Genomic DNA, 25,920 nt, shown 5'->3' with positions numbered 1-25,920 from the left:
AATTTCTTTTTGCATTCCAACAAAATGGACATTCAACACTTTCCTGACTTATTAAACAAACGTTTTTTTTATTAGCAAATAAACGTTTTTTATTTACTAGGAACAGGATTGAAATATGTTATTAATAGGAAGACAAAAAACAATAAAACGCTTTAATTCATTACCGTAAACGATGTTCTTGTGTGCCTATATATGAAATACATTACATATATGGGATATCTCTTAAGGAATCAATTTCATTTTCGGTTATAACTATTGTTTGCTAATTAAACAAGTGTGTAATGATACATAATGAATACATAATTTTATTAGTACTTTTTCTATATTTGCTTCAGATTATATCTGTTGTTTCTGCGAATTTCTTAACAGTATTTATGAACAATTGAGAACATAATCTAGAGTTAAAATATAAAATCTGTAATCAGTTAACCTTTTAAAAATAATTGTGACCCTTTGATTTACTGGGAGTGCTATTGAACAATTGAGAACATAAAATTCTTTGCGACGATTGATTTGATGATCTTCTGAATTCAAATATTTGCAATTTAGAACTCAAATTTCGATAGCATACATAACTGGTTCGTTTCTTGACTTCATTACTTCCCGCTAGTTCAAGACTGGTTGTATAAATATTTTCATATATTATATAAAGGAAATCATAAAAAAGACTTAATAGAATCATAAGAATAGCCCACTGGCAGATTGTTGAACTTCTAAGAGATAAATTTTAAAAAAATTATATAGCTTCTTTTGTATATTCTAAAGTTCTTTTATCAACGAGGGTTCATCTGGATTGGACCTACAATTTAACGTGGGCTCCGAACCATGATTCTCAGCATTAAACCTACCGACTTAGAAATCATCCCAGAATACATCCGGTCTTACCCAGCCTGGTTACTGGCTGGGACTGGCGCTGGGACAATTACAAATGTTAAACAATCACAAACATAAATTTACGACTATGCCCTAGCAGGAATCTAACCCGCGACTTTCGAAACAGTAGGCTGTTGCCTTTACCACTGCGCCAACCAAGCCTGCAGATTGCTTTTTGTTGTTTTAAAGGTGGTTTAAAGAACTTAAACAAGTTCTTTTCCTTAATGTTTGAGAGGACCAAAATATATTTCTTTAAAACATTTTAAAGTATTAAATTAATCGAGGAACCAGAAACACTGAATGTTCAGTTTCAATTTAATTTTTAAAGAATCCTGAAGAGATTTTGACACGCGCAGCTATCGATAATATTCCTCAAATTCTTAGGATAACGTATATGCCCGTTTCAAATAAAGAAGTGGTAATTCCAAATTCATGATGCGTTTAAAATGTTTATCAAAGAAACATGGTTTTTGGAAACGTCAAGTTAAATATATTTCAGGACGTAAATTTTGTTTTTCTAAAAGGCCTACTGATACAGTTTCAAAATAAATTGAAATCTTCTAATCTCCTAACCCAAGTTCAACACTTCAAATATAAAATGCATTCACTTTTCTAAACTACTTACCCATTTTACATTTTTTCTTTGATGGAAACTATTAAGCAAGACTAATTTCAACTGAAATTATACATTCTATAGTGCAGAAAATATTATTTTTCAAAATGTTCCCACTCTTAATATTTACTCAATGCAACTGTTGTATTACCAAAGATCACATGGTAAAATAATATATCCAAATTAATAAATCTCATACAAAGATTAGCCAAACTTCTTGAGGAACATTTCATTATTACCGGACTCTTAACTTTTTAAATAATATTTTATAGGAAACTAATAATATATTTTGAAAATATAATATTTATAAGGACGTCTAACGTTTATACTTTGAACTATCAATATAATATCTACAATTATCATGTCGAGAAAATAATTATTATAAAAATAAAATTTATTCACTCAAATAACTCCTGCAGGAAACTGAAACATACACACTTCTAATATAAACACATCATCTCATTTTAAAAAGCATAATATAATACACGATATAATATTATGTTATTATATTATGCTAAAATATTATAATAGTGTGATAAATAACGTCTAACATAGGGGTTTGGTTTATGTTAATAAAGATTCAAACCTTCAGTATCGTTTTATATCGTTCCATTCAACAAGTTGTTGCTTCTTTTCATAAAATAAACTAGTTTTTAAAGAAAAATTTAATAAAGCTTGTTGTTTTTAAACCTTTTACACTTCATAAGGCTGCCTAAATTCGTTCAATTATCAGGAATCAAATTGTTATGTTCATCAAGAAAAGAAGAAAGGCCAAATCTTCCAGGTCTGCTGTTCTAATAAATTGGCAACCGTTCTGCAGTTACTTGGAGCATTCCTTGTTGTAGATAATTGGAGTTCCGATGAATATATCGCAGATTAAGCTACAATGTCACAAAAGCTGGACTGAAGGTGCTCTGGGTGCCTTGGCCATAAACAATTAAGAAACGGTGGAATTTTGAAAATCTCCACCAATCCGTTTATTCCTAGTACAAGTATCGCATTTCAAGGAGTAAGACGACAAAATTCTGCTGTAAACTAAATAGTCAACCGGAATATAGACAATTGATGAAAGTGAATGAACTACTAGAGTTTGGAGTAACCAAAGCTAATAGAGCCATTCCATACAGGGTATACCATGGACATTAGGCTAAGAATAGTGGTATTCTGAAAATCATTAAAGGCACACTGGCTAGCGAAAGTGCCGGTAAGTCACTACCGGTTCAAACTATTGTATGTTTAATACTAGAGACTGGAAAGTACAGCTTAATAATATCAAATCTGTCAATGTCAATGTTTTATTGTCAGGAAATGATAAAAACATAATTGCATCACTTGACGGATGTCCAATTCCCCAAGTAGAAGTAGTGAATTACCTCGGCATCTATCCCGATGGCAAGTTAAATTAGAAACATCATGTCAGACAAAAATTAGACTCAAAATTAAGGAACTGTACTGACTAGAGAGATTGGTTTATCAATCTTGGACTTAAGTAGTTCAGATATGGGATTGCCCTTAAACATCAAACCAATTTTTATTCCAAGGATGCCAAAACAAAATTCTTCGATTATCTACACTTACACATATAACAACTACACGATAACCTCGAGGTCCAGTAGATTTGCGATGTTATCCAAGATTTTGCCTCAAAATATTAACTAATAAACTACTAAAACACAGAAAGACTGCAGAACGTGTAGGAAATCAGAAAATTGGAGCGAACCAAACCATATAAATGTTTATAGTGTATTGTAACTATTTTCTCTTAACTTCAGTAATAAATTAATTTTATAAATTAAAATTGTACTAAGCATATCCAATGCAAGATGCAATTAATTAAAAAACGTGCTATAGCAATTACTGAAGTTATAAAACATAAATCAATATCAGCTTTAAAGTTTTTTCATACTTGTGTCCGCTACGGTCACTTCGTATCCGCAATAAGGTCGCCATTATTAGCGACGTAATTACACCATTACGCAGTTCTCGCTTTTTACATTATCAATTAATCAACTTATTAGATTTTAGCCACCGCTGATTCGAAAATACTGTAATAGTAGGCCGAGAAACCTGTCTTCGGTTGATATGCAACCGATCACGCCCATGTGCCGATATGAGAAACGGTCCTAATCAAAAATGCAGTTACTGATAATTGCGCAACGACCTGCAGTACCAACAATACCGCACTGAGAGAAATTCTCGAAATGGTTTCTAGCATGGAAAAAACGAGGCGTTATTAGCTGGATAGTGGCGATTTATCATCTGCAGAACGGTAGGGAACAACGTCCTGCAGTCGTTCAAATCCATTAAGTCGGATAACAGTAAAGAGGCTAAATAATTACCGTCAATTTCGCCGGTTCCGATAAATATTTAATGTTATGCAGTACTCGATAACCTTGCGGCCATTGCACAATAGCGTTTCAGTTTTATCGAGGTTCTGCATCGATGGATGTTTCGTTTGTGCTACGGGGTATCGCGAAATAGTTAGTCTAGATTCTGTTATTTATCGATCGGTCGAAGAAATAATTAATTCTGCATCAGGGCCGCATTTCCATAAATACATCTTTGATACCAGACAATTTATTTATCAGTCATATATTTTGTGGCGATTTTATCATTTGAAATTGTTAATTTTAGCTGGTATCTATTTTTGTTTACTTTTTTTAACAATTAGCTGATATACCTTTATATTAGGGGTTTGCACATTATTCACTTAAAAAATTCACTTATTGAGAACAATTTTTATAACATATATCAATCAAGACATTTCCATCATCTTCTTCTATTTCCCATCTCTTTGGCAATATAACGATACGGGTCAAAAACCCACACTTCTTCAACATTTCGAAACTAAATGCCAGTCAGGCCATGCGCCATCAATCTGAATAAGTAGTATTCAGAAGGCACTATCTCTGAAGGGTATATTGGTTTAAATGGGTATACAAGCAAGAATATGAATTAACGCCTGTGACTCGCCCTTGCTTGTCTTTTCGCCAACAATAGGTCATTCAATTTGCTAAATCAACGTCAGTATATATTTGCAGTAATAATTTCATTTGGTTTTAGTAGCTACACCTTGTAGTAGCTTCCCACCTTATGCGCTATAAGAATTTTGGCCCAATATATTTTGGTCCTGTGTCGATATGAATCATTCTCCAATGACTAACAAATGACTTTTGAACGCCTGTGATTCGCTCTTACTTGTCTTTTTGCCAACAACAGATCAATCAATTTGCTAAATCGACGTCAGTATACATTTGCAGTAATAATTTCATTTGGTTTCAATAGCTATACTTTGCTGATCCCACCTTATGCACTGTAAGAATTTTGGCCCAATATATATTTGGTCCTGCGTCGATATGAATCATTCTCCAATGACTAACAAATGACTTTTGAACGCCTGTGATTCGCTTTTACTTGTCTTTTTGCCAACAGCAGGTCATTCAATTTGCTAAATCGACGTCAGTATACATTTGCAGTAATAATTTCATTTGGTTTTAGTAGCTACACTTTGCTGATCCCACCTTATGCACTGTAAGAATTTTGGCCCAATATATTTTGGTTCTGTGTCGATATTAATCATTCTCCAATGACTAACAAATGACTTTTGAACGCCTGTGATTTGCTCTTGCTTGTCTTCTTGCCAACAACAGATCAATCAATTTGCTAAATCGACGTCAGTATACATTTGCAGTAATAATTTCATTTGGTTTTAGTAGCTACACTTTGCTGATCCCACCTTATGCACTGTAAGAATTTTGGCCCAATATATTTGGGTTCTGTGTCATTATGAATCATTCTCTAATGACTAACAAATGACTTTTGAACTATGTTGCTAACTATGCTAACGCTATGTTGAAACGTTAATTCGTCTGGTAGCCATTTGTTCTCTTCTCTGAAAACTCCTTGAGAATTTCAGCTATAATTACGTCCAATAAATCTTACAATTCTCGTCTCAGTCCTTAAGTATTTGAACTTTTTTGGTCTGCACCAAAATCAACACTTAAGCCATTGAAACAACATCACGACAAATTTCTAAGTGTACAAGTACCATTTTGAGAGTTTTATAATTAACACGTTCTAAGATCAGACTAAGACATTATTATATTGCAGAAGAAAAACCTAAGCCAATACCAAAATATAAACATTTCGATATAGGTCTTAATAAACAAAATTTTCTTAGGCCTCTACAAAATTAGCTATCAAACTCAAAGAAACAACTATAACAAATGAATATTTATAAAAAAATTAGGTAATGAAATATTTTTAACAAAAAAATTGAACGGACTTCAAAAAATAAATTAGATTTATAAGATAATAAAAAATAAACAAACTTAGATATTCAGCACAAAAAATGTTTTAAAATAAAATATGTGTATAATAATCGTTGTAATAACGAAATAAAAAAAAACAAAAACCTTATTTAACCTATCTACTGCAGGTATATTATATTCTACTATATACACACAATTTAGCTCAATACCTAACTAAAACTTTTTATCTATTTACAATATTATTGTAACTACTACCAAATGATTATTTTGAATTCAGTGCCGAGCAACACTTTAGATTTGTATTGTTCGTAATTTAATTTTGTGTATATGTCTCAATATTATATTATTATTTTTGTATTGTTTAGGCTCGGCACTGATTTCAAACTGATCATTGATGTTAGTAGTTAAAATATTATTGTAAATAGATAAATAGGTTTATGTAGGTATTAAGCTAAATTGTTATATAGTAATTTTACTATTTTTATATTCATAAAATACCTGTATTTGATATGATTTTTCATATTAGGTGTACAAATAAGTCTCTTTTGAAAAATCGGCTTTAAAATATCCTAATATTAACATTCCTCTTCATTATATACTTTTAGGTATTGTTTTCTTTTGTCCTAGTTCATTTTTTTTCAGAGAAAATATCTCCAGTCTGCATAATTATACATGTTTATTAATTATTCTATAGCCCATTCATCCATACCTTGCCCTGTCCGACCCCTATTTGGTCTAGATCCAGTCTCAGCAAAACTGTCCTAATAGTATAAACTTGGCGTCAAAAAAATCTTGTAAAAATCACTTTGTTCAACTTTTCGTTCAGAAATTTTAGAATTTCTACAGCGATTGAATTGTATTTTTAAGAGAAAAGTGGCAAAAAGCTTGCCATATTTTTACGCGGTTCAAAAAACCATTCCGAAAATTTGAAAATTGTACCAAAAGAATAGAAATGATTGAATCGACTATTTTATTCTACGCATTTAACCCCGTATTACTTATATATAGGGGATGAATAAAATAACCCGACATATAGACTTATGTTAACTCATTCTTGTACCAAAACATCCACCAACTACTTCAATGATGTTGGAAATGGAAATCTAATCCTCGCTCTCTGCTCTAAAAATTCCAATAACGGTTTAATTATGTTGAGATCTAGCGATTTTGCTAGCCAGGAAATATATTTAATGCTTTTCTGATATTCCTCGAACCAAGAGTGATTCTTCTTTGGCTTTGTGTACTGGCGTATAATCATCTTGGAAAATGCAGTGTTTGGCAACACTATGTTAGTGATAGCAAGAACTTCATTATTTATTAGATATCGAGATAGTCACTCACAGTAGCCCAGTTGGTGATGTGTATGAGAGGACCGTCTGAAGCCATTATGATTTTTGTACCACTTTTTTGGCAGATTAGCGCTGGCTTCTGTTATGGTAGCGGGACTTTTGCCAAATCCTATATATTGCATGGTGTTCATATTATTCGTCTATCCTCTGTATAATTGTACTTATATTATCATACTGAATAATCAAACTAACATAACTTATGATAAACCATTATTTTAACACAATATTATATATTTTTCTTATCTAACAGGTCAATTCAATAGTCAACGGCCTATCATCGTAAAACACATTTTCTTGGCAAAATTAGTTTTTCTTATTCAACATAATTCCCTTCAACGCTGATACACTGATTAGAGCGACCCTCCAACTTTTCGATACCATTTTTGTAGTACGATTTGTCCTTTGCTTCAAAATAGGCTTCAGTTTCGGCGATCACCTCGTCATTCGAAGAAAATTTCTTCCTAGCGAGCATTCTTTTGAGATCTGAGAACAGGAAATAGTCGCTGGGGGCCAGATCTGGAGAATACGGTAGATGAGGAAGTAATTCGAAACCCAATTCATGGATGCGGCCGTTTTTCGGCGATTTCGCCCTTCAAACGGTCCAATAACGCTATGTAATAGTCACTGTTGATGGTCCTTCCTTCTTCAAGGTAGTCAATGAAAATTACTCCATGCGCATCCCAAAATACAGACGCCATAACTTTGCCGGCCGACTGTTGCGTTTTCCCAGATTTTGGACCGGGTTCATTGTGTGCAGACTGGACTTCGGAGTTATATGGAGCCATGATTCATCCATTGTCACATATCGAGGCAAGAACTCGGGTTTATTACTCTTGATCATCTTCAAACACTGCTCCGAATCATCAAATCGTCGTTGTTTTGGTCAAAAGTGAGCTCGCGTGGCACCCACTTTGCACAGAGATTTCTCATACCCAAATATTCGTGAATGATATGATGTGCACGTGCTCTTTTGGGCGTCCACTGCCTTCACGGTTTTCGGTGCTCATTTCACCACGTCTAAACTTAGCATACCAATCCTTGATGGTTGATTTTCCTGTGGCAGTGTCCGGAAGCTCGGCATCAAGCTAAGCTTTTCCTTCAACTGTATTTTTTCCCTTCAAAAAGCAATATTTTATCAACAGGCGAAATTCCTTTTTATCCAATTTTTGACAATGACAAAAGTTGCTTCACTTAAAATGCTGTAATTCACAAACTAATGATCCGACAGCTATCAAATTTATACACGTTTTTGAAGACTAGGGCTAACTAAAAAACATATGGATTTAATTCTAGTAGCGCCATTTATGTGTCACGTCGGGGACTTTTCAATTGACCTGTTATATTAACATATTGAATAATCAAACCAACTTATAACTTATTATAAACCATTATTTTAAGACAAAATTATATGTTTTTCTTATCTATCGACTAAGCTTATTGAACGACCCAGTATTTCTTCAAAACCTTGACTCAATAGTTTTTAAGTGATTCTCGTATCTTACATATCATATCCGTACAATTTCGAAAGAGAAAACCATTTACCATAATTATTGAGGAAGTTCCAACTAATACCATACAAGAGCAATTAAATCGTATATTAAAATTCATATTCCACCGATAGTTAAACAATAATTAGCAGCGAATAAAACGGTGATTGCATTCGTATTTTTCTCGGATCATTTCAAGGTGCACGTTGCATTTTCAATCGGCTAAAAGGAAACTGGATTTTTATATAATCTCTCGCCTATCTGAACAATAAAAATAACTTATAAGGCAAAGACAAAGGCTCTGTCCTCGTACGAAATTGCATTTTTAATCAGATGAGTCACGGGATTTCAACAGCATGAATTCGAGCGATCGTTTGGATTCTGTTTGGAAACGGATAATTAATAAATAAAAACAAAAATCGCGAACCTTGGGAGCGATCATTGATACCTCGATGACGTGGGTCGTGACATTTTGAAGGAATCAAAATAAAAATTATGTTAAAAGGCCATAAAATTTGATCGATAACTTCTATTCTTAGTCGATGATTTAGGATCATTAATAATAATTTCGTTAAATCAGTTTTATAACGGGATTTTTAGTTATATGTCTAATTTATATTTTCTTTCTTTCTATTCTACAACTACCAGTTCCTAGTTCTTCGTTCATAATGAGAATATTCAGCAAATATTAGTCCATTGTCATTGTTTAAATTGAGGTTTTAGTCAGTCTTCTTAACTATTGTTCTTACACTCATTTTAGAGATGCTGAAAAATATCAATATATTGATATATCGTTAATATGTCTCATATTATTATACAGTTTTTTTTCAAAAAGGATATTTTTTAAACATTTAAAATTATAATTTTGGTAATTGATAAGCTTTTGGTACGATATATCATCATATCATCCCTAGCTGTTATTTTAATTGTTTAACTTTCTAAGTTCTTGTTTGATGATTTTGAATAATTACTAGGTGTATCGGAAAGTCATTAACGGTTTTAACAAATTTCACTTGGCTTAAGTATGCAGTGTTATGATTTGACACATAGGTCATTTTATTCTACTGACTCAAGCTTGAAAATTATACATATCATATTTTGCGAAAGATATATAGATATAGGTCATAGATTTATAGCTCTTAAATAAAGTAGTCCTCAGTAAAGTGATTTTACAGTGCGATAACACGCAGTTTCACAAAGCAAAACCGATCAATGAAGCGTTGAAAGCACTTCGACGGGACCTATTATCGCATCTGCCGTACTCTCCAGACTTTACCCTGTTCGACTATCAACTTTTCGCATAAATGGCACAAGCGCTTGCAGCGCTTCGCCAATTCTGAAGAAGTTATAAAAAGGCTCTGTGAATGGTTTTGCTCATATTTTGATCACTTTAATGGGTCATTCTTCTTCAGCATTGGTCTATACCATCTTCTTCATCAAACATTTGGCTTAGATTCTTCCACAACCGCCTTATCCACCGGATTTAGTCACTAACAAAAATCGAAGAAAATATAAAGGTTATTTCAAAGTCTACAAGAGCAATTATTATGATTTTTTTTTCAAAACATTGTTTTATCATAGTACTACTATTGGTTGTTGTAATATATCAGGACAGTCATCATTATAATTTCTATATATTATTTATAAATATTAAACATTAAACCCATATTAAAACAAAATAAAGCAAAGCAATAGAACATAAAACTAGAAAAGATTAAAAAAAGTACTTTACATATTGGAATGTTAAGATTATAGATAACATGTTAAGTTCTATTTAATGCGGCAACTAAGCGTCACCACAACAGGAAACCATATATTTCAAAGCTTATTAAATTAAAGCTGCGATAAAAGATAAAACCAGCACAGATGTGGTAAAATGTTGATATTGAACATAAAAGACTAGTTTTCAATTTAAAGGGTTCAAACAAACAAAAAAGTGAAAACTAATGATAAATAATTCATGAAGTTAACATGGAGTTTAACGAAGTTTACAAGGACTTATTCCATCCACATTATTAACCATAAAATATTGATAAAAAATTAACTAATGATGATACATTTTTATAAATACTTGATAAAAGCTGCAGTGCCGTGACAAACAATTTGGGAGAATGTGTGACATTGATGAGATTTTCAGCACCTCAATTCAAAATAGACAGAGCATAAATTGAACCCCGTTAGAAAATGAGGACATTACGTAAGATTTCCTTTACTTTTACTAGATAGAGTAAAATAGACAAGTACGGTTGGAATATGATAATAACTCAGTTTAGTATCAGATCTCGCTGATTGCTGATATTTTTAAGACTGCTATATTCTATTCGTCTATTATGAGATATTCTGATGTTTATGAGTATTATGCTTATGAAAAGAGTATTGTTGTTCCATCAAGTTGCAATCCAAGATATTTCAACGTTATTACTGTATGAGATGATACAATGAGATAAGTTGTTATTATATGAATAGTTTGATTGCATATAATTTAAGCATTAACTGCTTTATTCTTATCAACATTTATTATCCATTTCCGAGATCACTTCTTAATATCACCTTTTCGCAATTCTTAAGGCTAAACTGTGTGCGAGCCAAGCCATGCTACATCGATCTAAATACCCAAAATCTAGAAACAATTGATTCTGAAAGCTGTTTTGGGAATTTGAGCTGGATTTTCGTTCAATAACACATTGTCTTCGAACTTTTTCGATCCTTCAGGCCATTCATTGTCATTGACGAATCAGTTGGTCTATACTAAAACCGACAATTGGGATATGATGGAGAATCATCACCATATACCTCACCACCTCTAAAAGCGTTTGATGGCTTCAACAGCAGATTTCTTCGAATCACCAAAGTAATATTGGCGAAAATTACTTCCGTCCATGATAATCGTCTATATACACTATAAAACTCAATAATACTTAGTGGAAACAACATTTGGACTTATGGTATTGAACTGTGGGCTATTACTAGCAAATCAAACATAGCTTCAGCGGTTCCTGAATAAAATGTGGCGAGCCCTCTTCAATATCTTATGACGTAATATTTCCAACAAACTAATTCAGCGCGATATACCCTTTAGCACCCATAACAGTACAGTGCAAAGTACTCTGAATCCAATAGTGATAGGGTATCCCAATGCACTTGTGAAACAGTTAAACGTGCGCGAGGACAGTACAGTGCGTAGACTCAAGCGCATACTACCATACGAACTGATTAAAAGACACATAGAGTGAGATATAATAATATCTAGAATACGTAAGTCATTAAAAGAATTTAGGAAATACTTTATAATAAAATATAATAATCTCTAGAACAAGATTTAGATTATAATTTTGTAGAGCAGCTCATTTACTGAAGCAATCTTCTACATGACAGTATACTTATATTGTATAACGGAAATCATAAAAAAATACTTATTGCCTACGGGCAGATTGTTGAAGTTCTGAGAGATTAATAAAAAAAATCACCCTACGTACTCAATTTGATTTTTACCAATAGATATATATACATGCAAGCACCTAATAGATTATCAATAAACGCCAGTTTTATACCAACATCTACATCCATACAATTTTTATATTATAATGGAAAAACATCTTATAGTTATTCAAAGAAGCAACCGTATTTTTTCTGTAAGAATGATTGTTGCGTGGGTTATGTGACAGCTGCGTCATGTGGGTTCAGAGAGATGCTTCACGAAACTATTCAAGGCATCATGTCACAACTGAACGATAAATATGCACGTACAGAGTGCGGACCACTATTTATTATCTTTCGTAGTGAATGGGGAAATATTGTGTAGGACGAAACCGACAATTTCTTCGCGAACTTGGATGATGAATATGAATGAACGCGGTAAGCTGTCTATAATTTCATTCAGACGTGTTTGTTCTTTTGTGAAATGCACAGTTAGAAACAGTTTCTATATAGGGGCGAAAAAAAACTGTTGCTTTCGTAACAAGTCTCCAGTATTATTTGCAATTGTGTATTAATTTGTTTAATTTATACAAGATCTTCATATCGTTTTTTTCATTTTAATCCTAATTTTTTTTTACTATTTAATTATTACATTGTTACTAGTCGTTTCTGACTAGCCTACAATTTGTCTTTATGATTACTTAAATCTAGATACATAACTAGGAGGACCCATCGGCCCTATCTCAGTTTCTGGTGAAATAATGTTTATACATGTCACTGCTGTATTTTTTATTATATGCACCTCACTACACAAGATTAGATGGTAGTCAGTCCTGTAGTATTGCGCCCACAATATTTCTCAGGACTTTGTTCTGAAAAATTTGTATTTTGTTTATGTTGCTCTTTGCAGAATATCCCCATAATTGAACTCCGTATGTCATGGTCGTGTCTTTTAGCTTAATACCTAACTAAACCTATTCATCTATTTACAATATTATTTTAACTACTATAAACTGATCACTTTGAAGTCGGAGCCGAGCCCAAATAATACTACAAGAATAATATAATTTTGTGACATATACAAAAAATTAAGTTACCAACAAGAGACAGCAACTTCAGAGAAAACCTATCATATTATAAAACTTAAACCTAAAACCTAAAAAATCTTGAACTTAGCGTAAGACTTCGTTAAAGATTCATGTATAAATTCCATAAAATGTTACTCAATCAATAAGTTGAAGTCTATAAGTCATATAACTTAGTCAGGATGTTTAGAGTTAAATAAAATATTTTTACCATATAGTAATATAACAATATAATAATAATATTGTAAATAGATAAATAGGTTTAGATAGGTATTAAGTTAAATTGTGTGTATATAGTCGAATATAAAATACGTGTAGTAGATAGTTTATTTTTATTTAGTTATTACAACGATTATTATGTACATATTTTATTCAAAAAAGTTGTTTTTGTGTTAAAAATCAAGGTTTGATTATTTTTTACCATCTAGTGAGTTCCTTATTTATTTTTTGGAGTCGGTTCAATTTTTCATTAAAAATATTTTATTTTTCTCTTTTTGATGTTATATATTTACTCAATAAATTATGCAGTTAATTTATTAAGTATTACAAGGGGTAGAGAAGTGAGAACAAGACTTGTGAGTGAGAATAATTGAAAATAAAGAGCGCTTCAGGCTCCGGTGTCCGCTACCTAGCCTAAATAATTTGAGAAATGTTCTAACCAAACTAGAACAACAAAAAGTTGTTACCCCCTTCGAGAATTGAACCAGCGAGCTCCGCGTGTGAGCTGAACTCTTCCGATTCTTGATTGATTGAAAATAATGAAACTTGAGTGATTGATTTTGAACTTGACTATTAACACATAAAAAGTTTAAAATAAAATATGTATATAATAATTGTTGTAATAACTAAATAAAAAAACCTTATTTAAGCTTACTACCACTCGTATTTTATATTCTACTATATACACACAATTTAGCTTAATACCTAACTAAACCTATTCATCTATTTACAATATTATTTTAACTACGATCAACTGATTACTTTGAAGTCGGTACCGAGCCCAAACAATACTACAAGAATAATATAATTTTATGACATATACAAAAAATTAAGTTACCAACAACACAAATGTAAATTAATATAACTGTTTGGGTTCGGCACCGATTTTAAAGTGACCAATTGTTAGTTGTAACATTAACCACTAGTTGGCAACGCTTGCAGCTGGTATAGCGATGGACAGTTGAAAAAAAATCAATAAAATTGACAATCACACGTTTTCCACATCTAAAAATTCAGATTCAAAAGTTATATAATCGAAATCAATAAAACACCACTACGTTACACGGAATAATATTAGTAATATCAATAAATAAAACACATTCTTTATACAATTATCCATATAAAATCTCCAAGAATCAACGAATGCATAGCTGTTTAATAACCAGCACTTACACTGGAAGTGAAATATACAAAACGTGATAATCCGCAAATATAATGGGCTTGAATATTAATTAAACAAGCGTTGGTAGATCATGTCTAGTGGTAAATTGGAATTCCGATAAGATAGAAGAATAAGAGTGGAATATCGCAATAAATAAAATAATCCTTCACATAACAACCCATTAAGAGCAAATATATGTTGTATTAAAATGTATCATAGGGAATGTTAATATCACTAAAACGGCTCAGCGGGTGAATCATCGGAAATATAAGGGGGTTTAATTTAAATTACAAATTATTCGCTTCTTTGAGCCACGGCGAAACAGTAGGTTGATACGATTGCCTATTTGTAAGCATAGAAAATCCATATAATGCTTGGTATAAATTATCCTTTTAATGGTCGGATTATATATGGTAATACAGCGTTTAAAACATTATGATTTTAAACAATTATTTTGCGTAAGATGACCATAATACATTATAATTTTATTTAAATACCTTTTGTCTTTAGATCAAATGATTTGTTCATAATAACTGATCATTGTTCATATTTTTTTAGAATAACATCCTTTATTAAATATGTAAATTATAATCTTAATTAATACTTCGTTTATTAGTACTTTTCCATCATATGTATAAAAATCTAATACCTGCACATTAATTTGGTTTTATGAACAAACATTCAACAATTCACCAGGTACTTAGAATCTCAGACATTACATCAGACATCGGACAAAACATCAGAGGAAACCTATCATATCATAAAACCTAAACCTAAAACCTAAAATAATCTTGAACTTAGTGTAAGACTTCGTTAAAGATTCATGTATAAATTCCATAAAATGTTACTCAATCAATAAGTTGAACTCTATAAGTCATATAACTCAGTCAGGATCTTTAGAGTTACATAAAATATGTTTAACATATAATAATATAATATAACAATATAATAATAATATTGTAAATAGATAAATAGGTTTAGGTAGGTATTAAGCTAAATTGTGTGTATATAGTCGAATATAAAATACGTGTAGATAGGTTAAATAAGTTTTTTGTTTATTTAGTTATTACAACGATTATTATGTACATATTTTATTTTAAAAAGTTGTTTTTGTGTTAAAAATCTGGGTTTGATTATTTTTTACCATTTAGTGAGTGCCTTGTTTATTTTTTGGAGTCGGTTCAATTTTTTCGTTAAAAATATTTTATTTTTCTTTTTTTAATGTTATATATTTACTCAATAAATTACGCACTTATTATATTAAGTATTACAAGGGGTAGACTAAGTAAAAATGTGATGAAAAATAGGAGAACAAGACAATAATTGAAAATAAAGAACGCTTCAGGCTCCGGTGTCCGCTATCTAGCCTAAATGATTTGAGAAATGTTCTAATCAAACTAGAACAATAAAAAGTTGTTATCCCCTTCGGGAATTGAACGAACGAAATCCGCGTATGAGCTGAACTCTCTAATCGTTACATATGATATGGTTTGACTGAAGGACTTCCGATTTTCCGTCACGTCAGCTCAGCAATAACGTTATACACAAATATCTAATTATTTTAAACAAAAAATAGGTAAAAACTTTGTACGTGCATTTGAAATTTGGCGGTTTCCTGACAAAATCGGTCCTTAAATAACGTAACGTAAGGTTGATAACATAGCAATAAGTATAGGTCAAGTAATCGAAAAAGCAACCTTAGATTACTATTGGAAGTGGATGTTTGGATTGGAGTTGGATGAATGGATGAACAAATCTATATTTTCCAAAAAATCATATAAATTAACAACACAATAAAAGCTCCTTAACCACGATTTCGTTCTTCCTCAGTTACAATACAAAATTTTGATTATTCGCTACATATAAAACATTTCAAAAAGATATTCATTTATTGTCTTAAGTAATCGGTGTAAATAATTTAACATACATCCCAAAAAATCGTACCTTACAAAACTCCATAATTTTGTCTGTGATCATAACAGGTCAATTGAAAAGTCCCCGGCCAACCGTAGTAAAACACATTTTTTTTGGCAAAATTTTAGTTTTTTTTTATTCAACATAATTCCCTTCAAGGGTGATACATTGATTATAGCGACCCCCCCCAACTTTTCGATGCCATTTTTGTAGTACGATTTGTCCTTTGCTTCAAAATTGGCCTCAGTTTCGGCGATCACCTCTTCATTCGACGAAAATTTCTTCCCAGCGAGCATTCTTTTGAGATCTGTGAATAGAAAATAGTCGCTGGGGGCAGATCTGGAGAACACGGTCTATAAGGAAGCAGTTCATGGATTTTTGCCATCGTTTTCACTGACTTGTGACACGGTGCATTGTCTTGGTGAAGCAGCATTTTTTTTTCTACAAATGCGGCCGTTTTTCAACGATTTCGTCCTTCAAATGGTTCAATAACGCTATGTAATAGTCGCTGTTGACAGTCCTTCCTTTTTCAAGGTAGTCAATAAAAGTTAGAAAATGAAAAATACAGAGGCCATAACCTTGCCAGCCGACTGTTGCGTTTTCCCACGCTTTGGAGCTAGTTCATCGTGTGCAGTCCACTCGGATGACTGTCGATTGGACTTCGGAGTAAAATGATGGAGCCATGTTTCATGTATTGTCACATATCGTAACAACCTCTTTTCGGCGTCCACTGCGTTCAGCATTTTCAGTGCTCGTTTTACCATGTCTAAGCTTATCACAGTAATCCTTGATGGTTGTTTTTTCTGGGACAGTGTCCGGAAACTCGGCATCAAGCCAAGTTTTTTCTTCAACTGTATATTTTCCCTTTTTTCACAATAACAAAAGTTGCTTCACTCAGAATGGTATAATTCACAAACTAATGATACGACAGCTTTAAAATTTATACACGCATATTTTGAGGGTTGGGGTTGCAACTATTTAATAAACGTTGATCCAAGTTTAGACATAAATTAGCAATCATAAGAAGTATATTTAGAATATATCATTTATTGTAAGGTTTTTATTAATTTCAAATAAATAATAACGTTACTATTCCAAAAAATCTGCAATGATTCTTTCAAATAATTATTATTTCAGACGATAGTGACTACTTTTTAAATAAATAATCTTCAATATTTATCTACCTAAGGATAAAGCATTTCATTTCTTACAATAGAATACATGAAAATATCAACGATGCTATTGTTATCGAGACAAAATATTTTTCATTTTCGTTGTCAATTGTGCAACTTCCACTGGAAAAATCAGTTTTATCATATCTTTACACATATCCATTCGGTTGAAATGCGTTAGCTAGATGTTATGCGAACATTTTCGGACATAAGATCTTATTGAACGACTCTCATATACAGAAAATCTTATATAACCGTTCATACTCATCATATCCAATATTTAGATGAAGAAACTTGTTGGTGTTCACTTTTATTTAACACAACATTGTAGCTAATGGGCCCGTTATGCGTGTCAAGGAAATTTCGTTGGTCTTCGCTCAATTTTCTCGGCTTATTAACCCGAACGGTAATCGTTAAAACCTAATTGCTACAGTAGGTTCGCCTTAGACGACGCTTTCTAGATATTTTGCTGATCGCCAAGGTACTTCCTTGAACTGTGAACCTATAATTTTATGGAAATACCTAATATAAATTGGCAGTTATGGTTCACATAAAATGAATTCCTACACCATTAACTACGTTACCTTTGATGTATTCATTAAGTAATCAGTCGGAATGGCATGTCCGTAAGCAGTTACCTTGGCTGAAGTGATTAATGATTAATTTGATGCAACTTAAGTTTTCTTATAAAAAAATAGTCGCCAAATCGTTAATATTTGCCATATGCTTGAACCTATCAGTTAATATGTTGATGGGAATTTAAATAGTACTGCTGTGGCCAAAAAGTAGAGGATTTTTGAATTCAAAAAGGACTAGGCTTATTTATTTTCCAAAATTATTTAATCTCTTTCAAAGTAACCCATCTTATAGGGTTTATTTATGCCTTTTTTTTTGAAGCCTTACTGAAGACTAACTCTAATCGATATAAATTATTTGAATAATTTCCGTATGATTTAATGTTTTAATGTTTAATTTTTGCTAAAAAAAGAGAAGAACAATCAGTGATATGTGATGGATACAAAAATGAATATGAAATGATACAGGAATCATTGAATTTCAAAAAAATAGTTCCGTAGTTGGCATGCAATGCAATGGCTGCACTACTACATATAGATTTCTAAATCAAGCTTCTAAATTCACTGTTCTCAACAAAGATCCTCATTCAACCTATATAGCCAACCAGAATATGAGATGTCATCAAGTTAATATGTTTCAGTTAAATTACTGTTATATTATTTTCATACCATTTACTGATATCTATGCTTTACTGTATGAAAGGCCATTTTTTTTACTTTTTTACTAAAATGAAAAACTCAGAATTTGACAAGGCATCATTTAATCTACGTCCGCCTAAACGCGCTGGGAATTGTAGGGATCAAAATTAACTTAAAATAATAATCAAAAACTATGAGAGTGAAATACTATAATAAAATATTGAAATATCAGTTATAGCGACCCGCCCCGGCTTCGCACGGGTGCAATCGCGGACTTTTTTGTAGACCTTTTATGGTGTACAATACTGTAGTACATTAATTTGATCTAACTCGTAGGGTTAGGCAGCGTTTTTGCTAATTGCTAAATAAGCCTAAAAAAATAGGTTAATTTACGACATCACGTTAGAAACCTCTAAAATTAGCAATGTTGCCTTAGTATATTATGCATGTATTATACATATAAACCTTCCTCTTGAATCACTCTATCTATTGAAAAAAACCGCATCAAAATCCGTTGCGTAGTTTTAAAGATTTAAGCGCACATAGGGATATAGGGACAGAAAAGGCGACTTTGTTTTATACTATGCAGTGATAAATAATGTGAGAAAACGACATTATAATTGACCCATCCTTCAAAATGTCAATGCCGTTAAAAGACAAAAAAATCAACGTGATACATCCGTTTTACAATTTTAATTCATCGTCACCTTGCGATTGTCGATTTTTAACGCTTCATCAAATTGGCCGTGTACAAGGAAATAATTATGAACCATGAAAAAACCGTAGATAAATTGTAGATGTTATGTTGACAAATCCGCGGCTTGACTGACATAAATCATCTGTTTGGGTGAAAATTAATTTATTCATAAACATTGTTTCATTTTATTTTCACGCAAAAAATATTTGAACGTCACCAGTTCACCACTCGGAAATTATTCCGAGACGCATTATAAGCTAACTAACGGTTAGAGATGTCGAATATGAAAGATAGTGAAAATTATAATTCACGTTCAAACAATTGCCTGTTTTGATGCCTCCATTTTTTTCTTTAATTTATGAACCTCGTCACTACAGACGTTTCTCGGTAACCATACACATATAGCCAAAAGTGGAAGGAAGCTGAATCTGAAAAATAAACTGGACTTGGCTAGACAGAGCTGTTTGCTGGTTTCGTGAAACGATCTTGAAGTTTTTACGTGTTATTAACATCCTGTCATGCTCGAAATATTCTTAATCTTCTAAAAATGGCACTCAAATGTGTTTTTGTTCTATTCTTAGTGAATGCGGTGCAAATTTTTTGTACTTAAATGTTTCAAGTTAAATTTTATTGGTTATTTTCTTATGAATGCAAAATGTAGTATTAAACAACCGATTCTTCAGCTCTTGTCTTGGCTAACAGTTACTGCTCCATGGACTTATTGAACAACTTAGTAGTAATTTTGAGATATTGGTCAATTTCGTTTTTACAAAGAAATCATTAAAATAAATGTATAAACGAAGTTTTCAGAAGTCAATAAAAACTTTACAGTTTCATGTAGACCGGTAGAAGGATGAGCTGTGTTAAAATCATAGTGAAAATATAACATATTATTTAAAACATTTTGGAAATAATATTTTGGCTGAAATGAGTCTTAAAAAATTAATATTAAAAACAAACAATATAAATGCAAGCGCTGAACAACAAAACCATTTCCTTAATGGCGATATTTAAAAATCCACAACTGACTGAACAGAAATAAAAAGAACATAAAAACAAAATAATTAAAGTTGCAAAATGTATAATAATATACGATTTAAATTTCTAATGAGCTTCGTGCAACTTGCTTTACCATTTCTTAGGATATAAAAACGAGATTTAATTAATGGCGGGTGATGTATGCTAAGGAATCGTCGGTGCGCGAAAAGAATAAGAGGATGTCTACCATTGAATACAGTCAATGGGCAGAAAATTATGCATAGTCTTTGGCTTTGCTGCCGGACAGGCACGTGTTACGTATCTGGCTAGGATAATTTCTACTCTATGAAGCCACAAGCAGTCAACCGACTAGTACATTAGTGTTTTTACTATCGTTGATCCGGTTTTATAAAGAACGTGAATTAGTTTTAAAAGATTTTATCATCTCACTATATATTCCTCAACTCTATATTTTCTTACATTTCTGACAGCTGATGAATTATTACATGATTATTATTGTTTATAATTATGTTTCCAAGTTAGACATTTATTAATTCTTGTTTTTTAAAATCAATTATATTACTGAAACAATTTTACGAACATTTATATCTATTATTGTGGAGTAATTTATGAATATGTAATTGCCAAACTATATTTAATTTTAAAGAAATATGTTATAATTTATCGTAAAATGTATTTTGACTATCGTTAAAATAAAAATAAATCTGAAGCATAACATGTCAATTGAAATGTCCCCGGTCTGACACATAGATGGCGCTACTAGAATTAAATCCATACGTTTTTTAGTTAGCCCTAACCCTCAAAAGATGCATGTATAAATTCGACAGCTGTCGGATCATAAGTTTGTGAATTATAGCATTCTGAGTGAAGCAACTTTTGTTAATCTGAAAAAATGAAAAAAAAGAGAATTTCGTTTATTGATAAAATATTGCTTTTTGAAGGGAAAAATAAAGTTGAAACATAAACTTGGCTTGATGCCGAGTTTCCGGACACTGCCTTAGGAAAATCAATAATCAAGGATTGGTATGCTAAGTTTAGACCTGGTAAAATGAGCACCGAAGACGGTGAACGCAGTGGACGCCCAAAAGAGGTTGTTAGACGAAAATATTTTAAAAATCCACAAAATGATTTTGAATGGCCGTAAATTGAAATTGAATGAAATAGCAGACACTCCAAAGATATAAACTGAACATATACATCATATCATTCACGAATATTTGGGTATGGGAAAGCTTGATTATTCGGAGCAGTGTTTGAAGATGATCAAACGTAATGAACCCGAGTTTTTACGTCGATAAGCGACAATGAATGAAGCATGGCTCCATCATTTGACTCCGAAGTCCAATCGACAGTCATCCGAGTGGACTGTATACCGTGTCACAAGTCAGTGAAGATGATGGAAATAATCCATGAATTAGGCTTCGAATTGATTCCTCATCCACCATATTGTCTAGATCTGGCTCCAGCGGCTATTTCCTGTTCTCAGATCTCAAAAGAATGCTCGCTGGGAAGAAATTTTCGTCGAATTAAGAGGTGAACGCGGAAACTGAGGCCTATTTTGAAGCAAAGGACAAATCGTACTACAAAAATGGTATCGAAAAATTGGAGGATCGCTATAATCAGTGTATCACCCTTTAAGTGAATTATGTTGAATAAAAAAATTATTTTGCCAAAAAAATGTGTTTTACTGTGGTAGGGCAGAGTCTTTTCACAAAACATATTATCAAACACAGTTTATTTCAATATCTTAGGAGACAATGCTAATTTTAGATAATATGAAATGAAATATCATATGAAACAAGAGTAAAGTTAATTTAGTTTAATTTATTTATTTATTTTAAATTAAAACAAATATAATATAACTTATGGTAAATATCTTTTCATTATTATTAAAATAAAAGAAAAACTGAAGCATATTGAACAACCTATAATTTATATACTATACCTTAAGAAATTTTATTACATTTTATTACAAACTAGCGACCCGCCCCGGCTTCGCACGGGTGCAATGCTGATACTAAATTAAATACACTACAGAAAAAATATGAACGTTGTATATAAAAACATAGCGGCCCGCTCCGACTTTGCACGGGCATAAAATATATATGCCTATGTCACTCAATGAAAACATGATTAAAACCGATCCAGTATTTTTGGTTCATTCATTACTGCCCTTGGCCTGCACGCATTAAATTTGGAGTAAAACAATTCCTCTTCCCCTATACTTACTATGAAGATTTCCTGCTATCTTTGGAATATCTAAATTCATACAATTTTTATTACATTACACATTTTTAAGCGCAAATTTTAAATTTGTAATATCTCCGAAAATATTTGTTTAATTTACATGCTGTAAGGAACCATATTGATCTATATTAATTGCACACTGTATTTAAGATACTTAATTCGATAAGGATTAATGCCGTATTGCTTAAAATAGCTTCGTAAATAAGCGATTTTCTCACGTAAAAAGTAAACAATAAAAATGGTTAATGTGGGTTATCCCTAAAAGATAAACATATACCATCGCGGACTTTTTTGTAGACCTTTTTATGGTGTACAATACTGTAGTACATTAATTTGATCTAACTCGTAGGGTTAGGCAGCGTTTTTGCTAATTGCTAAATAAGCCTAAGAAAATAGGTTAATTTAGGACATCACGTTAGAAACCTCTAAAATTAGCAATGTTGCCTTAGTATATTATGCATGTATTATACATATAAACCTTCCTCTTGAATCACTCTATCTATTGAAATAAACCGCATCAAAATCCGTTGCGTAGTTTTAAAGATTTAAGCGCACATGGGGATATAGGGACAGAAAAGGCGACTTTGTTTTATACTATGTAGTGATTACACTACATTACATGCAAAAATAATGCAGAACATATTAACATATAAAACACTGTCTATTTCAATATCATATGAAACAAGAGTAAACTTAATTTAGTTTTAATTTACATTAAAATAAATGCAAAACTGAAGCATATTGTACAATCTATTATTTATATACTATACCTTAACCCTTTACCCAGCCCGGTTATTGGCGTGACTGGGATGGAACATAAAGTACATCCATACCCCAGCAGTATTCGAACCGGCGACTATAGCAACAATAATTCAATCTATTGCTACACGGACTATTGCAATGACTATTGCAACAATCATCCTGTCGCCTTGGCCACTGAGCCTACGAAGACGACTAAACTAACTGTTACATTCGCTGCTTTTGGCATTTATCTACATAACAATGACAATTATGAAAATAGTTACAAAGAAAGTGGTGATATTTTAATAAACAAAGACAATTAATTAAACAAAACTATTCATTAATTACAATTAATAAACTAATTATATCAAGGACATTATTATTAATAGTTTTACATACATCTCCAAGAACCAAACAGACGTTATGATAATTTTACCTAAAACTCTAAAAATGATGGAGCATTCTAAATTATAATTAACAAGAATGCGACATATCGTGAATCTTTATAATGATGAATTCCGAATACTTTTTTACAAAGAATGATCTTATTATGAAGAGAATAATTATAGATATAACTAATCCAGACACTCTTGCGACAATTGCAATTACCAAATAGACCAAAACGATGCTAGGCCAATATTATAGATACGCTGGCGAATTACTCGTGGCGCCATCCAAAGATCCAGACAGTCACTAGTCTGTTAATATAGCTATTAAATAGATAATGGCTTTAATATTGTTTAATTTGACATGCGATCCAGACTGGCAGACCGTTTTCAGTTTTTATCGCTGCATCTGAGATGTGAGTACGAACCCACATGGGGTTTTTTAATTCATTAATGGTGTTAATTTCAACGCTGTATAACAAAAGCCTTTATCCGGAACTGTTTTTAGTTAACATAAAAAATATATAATTGTTAAATGAAATTAATTAAAGATACAATTTTTGATGTAGCCTATATATTTATAAAAAGCCTTATTATATACTAGATAAGAGATATCTTTCTCATGTAATTCTACATACTGTATAGTTTATAAAAATATTTTAATTTTTACTCTTTTTGAATAACAAATTTTATTGTTCGCAACATTTTTAATAATAGTGTTGTTTGTATTAATTAAACTTATTTTTTTTCAGTGAGGGATTGTTCACTGGACCTGAGAGCAGCGAACCCATCGACTACGCTAAGGTAAAAACAATTATTTACTATTAAATATGATAAATAATGAGATCTCACCATATAGCCGGCGCCTTCACCATATTGTCAATGTTAATCGACTTGTAGCTTAAATACTTAAATATAGTCAATCTGAGACAGTGTATATTATACCAATAATAAAGAAACAAACCCTGAGTATAGGAAACCCTAACATTTTCATGCCTACAACGTTTTAAATAATTTCTAAACCGTATAATCTAATAAATAGGGCTCGAAACCCTTTAAAAGATAAATAATTAATGGATATATGTATTTAGGGGCCTTTCAAGGGTCTTCCCCAGACCGCCTAATATAATACCCCAGGAAATTAGCCCACGTGTTCGGAAGATGAGATATGATCCGGCGTTTTTGTTGTTTTTGCTGGTTCTTCCGTCCGGACGGGGGCGTGTATGTATTTTAACTAAGAAAAAAACGATGTAGGCCTTGCTTTGTCGATGACTGACAGCAATTGTAAAATGTTTGTAATTAAACGTCACTTAATTAAATTCACTTTCAATTACACTATATAGAAATTAAAATAAAATAATATAATATTTATATAATTACAAACAAAATGTATAATTACAATATATATACAACAATATAACGTCGGTAGATTTCGATTTACTAAACTATTCGTAATATCTGGTTGCCTACATTCGATATTAAATTATATTTTAATACTATAATATTTACAATATAATGTAGAAATAATATTGGATATTTTAACCTTTTAGTTGTTTATATAGAATCTAAGACCCAATATTGATATACACTATAACGTTGAAAATTCATTTATGTTATACTTTAAACAAAGAAAACACGAATAAGTTTATAATTGGTGTGTAGCGATGACAATGTAAGACAATACTTAATGCCTTACTGTTTGTATTGTAATTAAAGAAATTAACTCTAAAACATCCTGACTGTAATTAAGATGAAAGTTTTTATTAGATCAAATTTCAGCGTCACTTGTACAAGATACATTTGTTTAAGATAACAAAAGATTTTTTCTATATTTATACAGCATTAGTTTTCATCAACAGTTGTATCTAATTACGTATATTTATTAAAAATATTTTGTAGGCGTTGAGTATTAAAACTTGATTTAATGTGTCTCGTTATACGTTAATTTGAAAACGATAACAAACTTTCTTAGTTACGGACCAATGATTGTAACAAATTACTGGTGTTAAAATGTTATTGACGTTGATAAAGTCTTTCCTACATTATGAAGTTCTCAGTTCAGTTTTGCCTTTTC

General features: G+C 31.6%; 1 protein-coding gene across 2 annotated transcripts in view; it reads left to right on the top strand.

Annotated features, from left to right (window-relative positions):
- Traf4 (TNF receptor associated factor 4) overlaps positions 1–25,920 on the top strand; it is a 205,508-nt gene that overhangs the window by 42,403 nt on the left and 137,185 nt on the right. For both annotated transcript variants that reach the window (XM_076393888.1, XM_076393889.1), the window contains exon 2: positions 24,599–24,650. In XM_076393888.1, the coding sequence (XP_076250003.1) occupies positions 24,599–24,650 (52 nt within the window). The remainder of the gene's footprint in view (positions 1–24,598; positions 24,651–25,920) is intronic.

The sequence above is a fragment of the Rhynchophorus ferrugineus genome, unplaced genomic scaffold (genome assembly GCF_030347505.1).
Source record: "Rhynchophorus ferrugineus isolate W39M unplaced genomic scaffold, kcgeb_rfMv2 rfM2, whole genome shotgun sequence".
Taxonomy (NCBI): Eukaryota; Metazoa; Arthropoda; class Insecta; order Coleoptera; family Curculionidae; genus Rhynchophorus; species Rhynchophorus ferrugineus.
The sequence above is the reverse complement of the archived record's forward strand: the minus strand, read 5'-3'. Positions and strand labels throughout refer to the sequence as shown.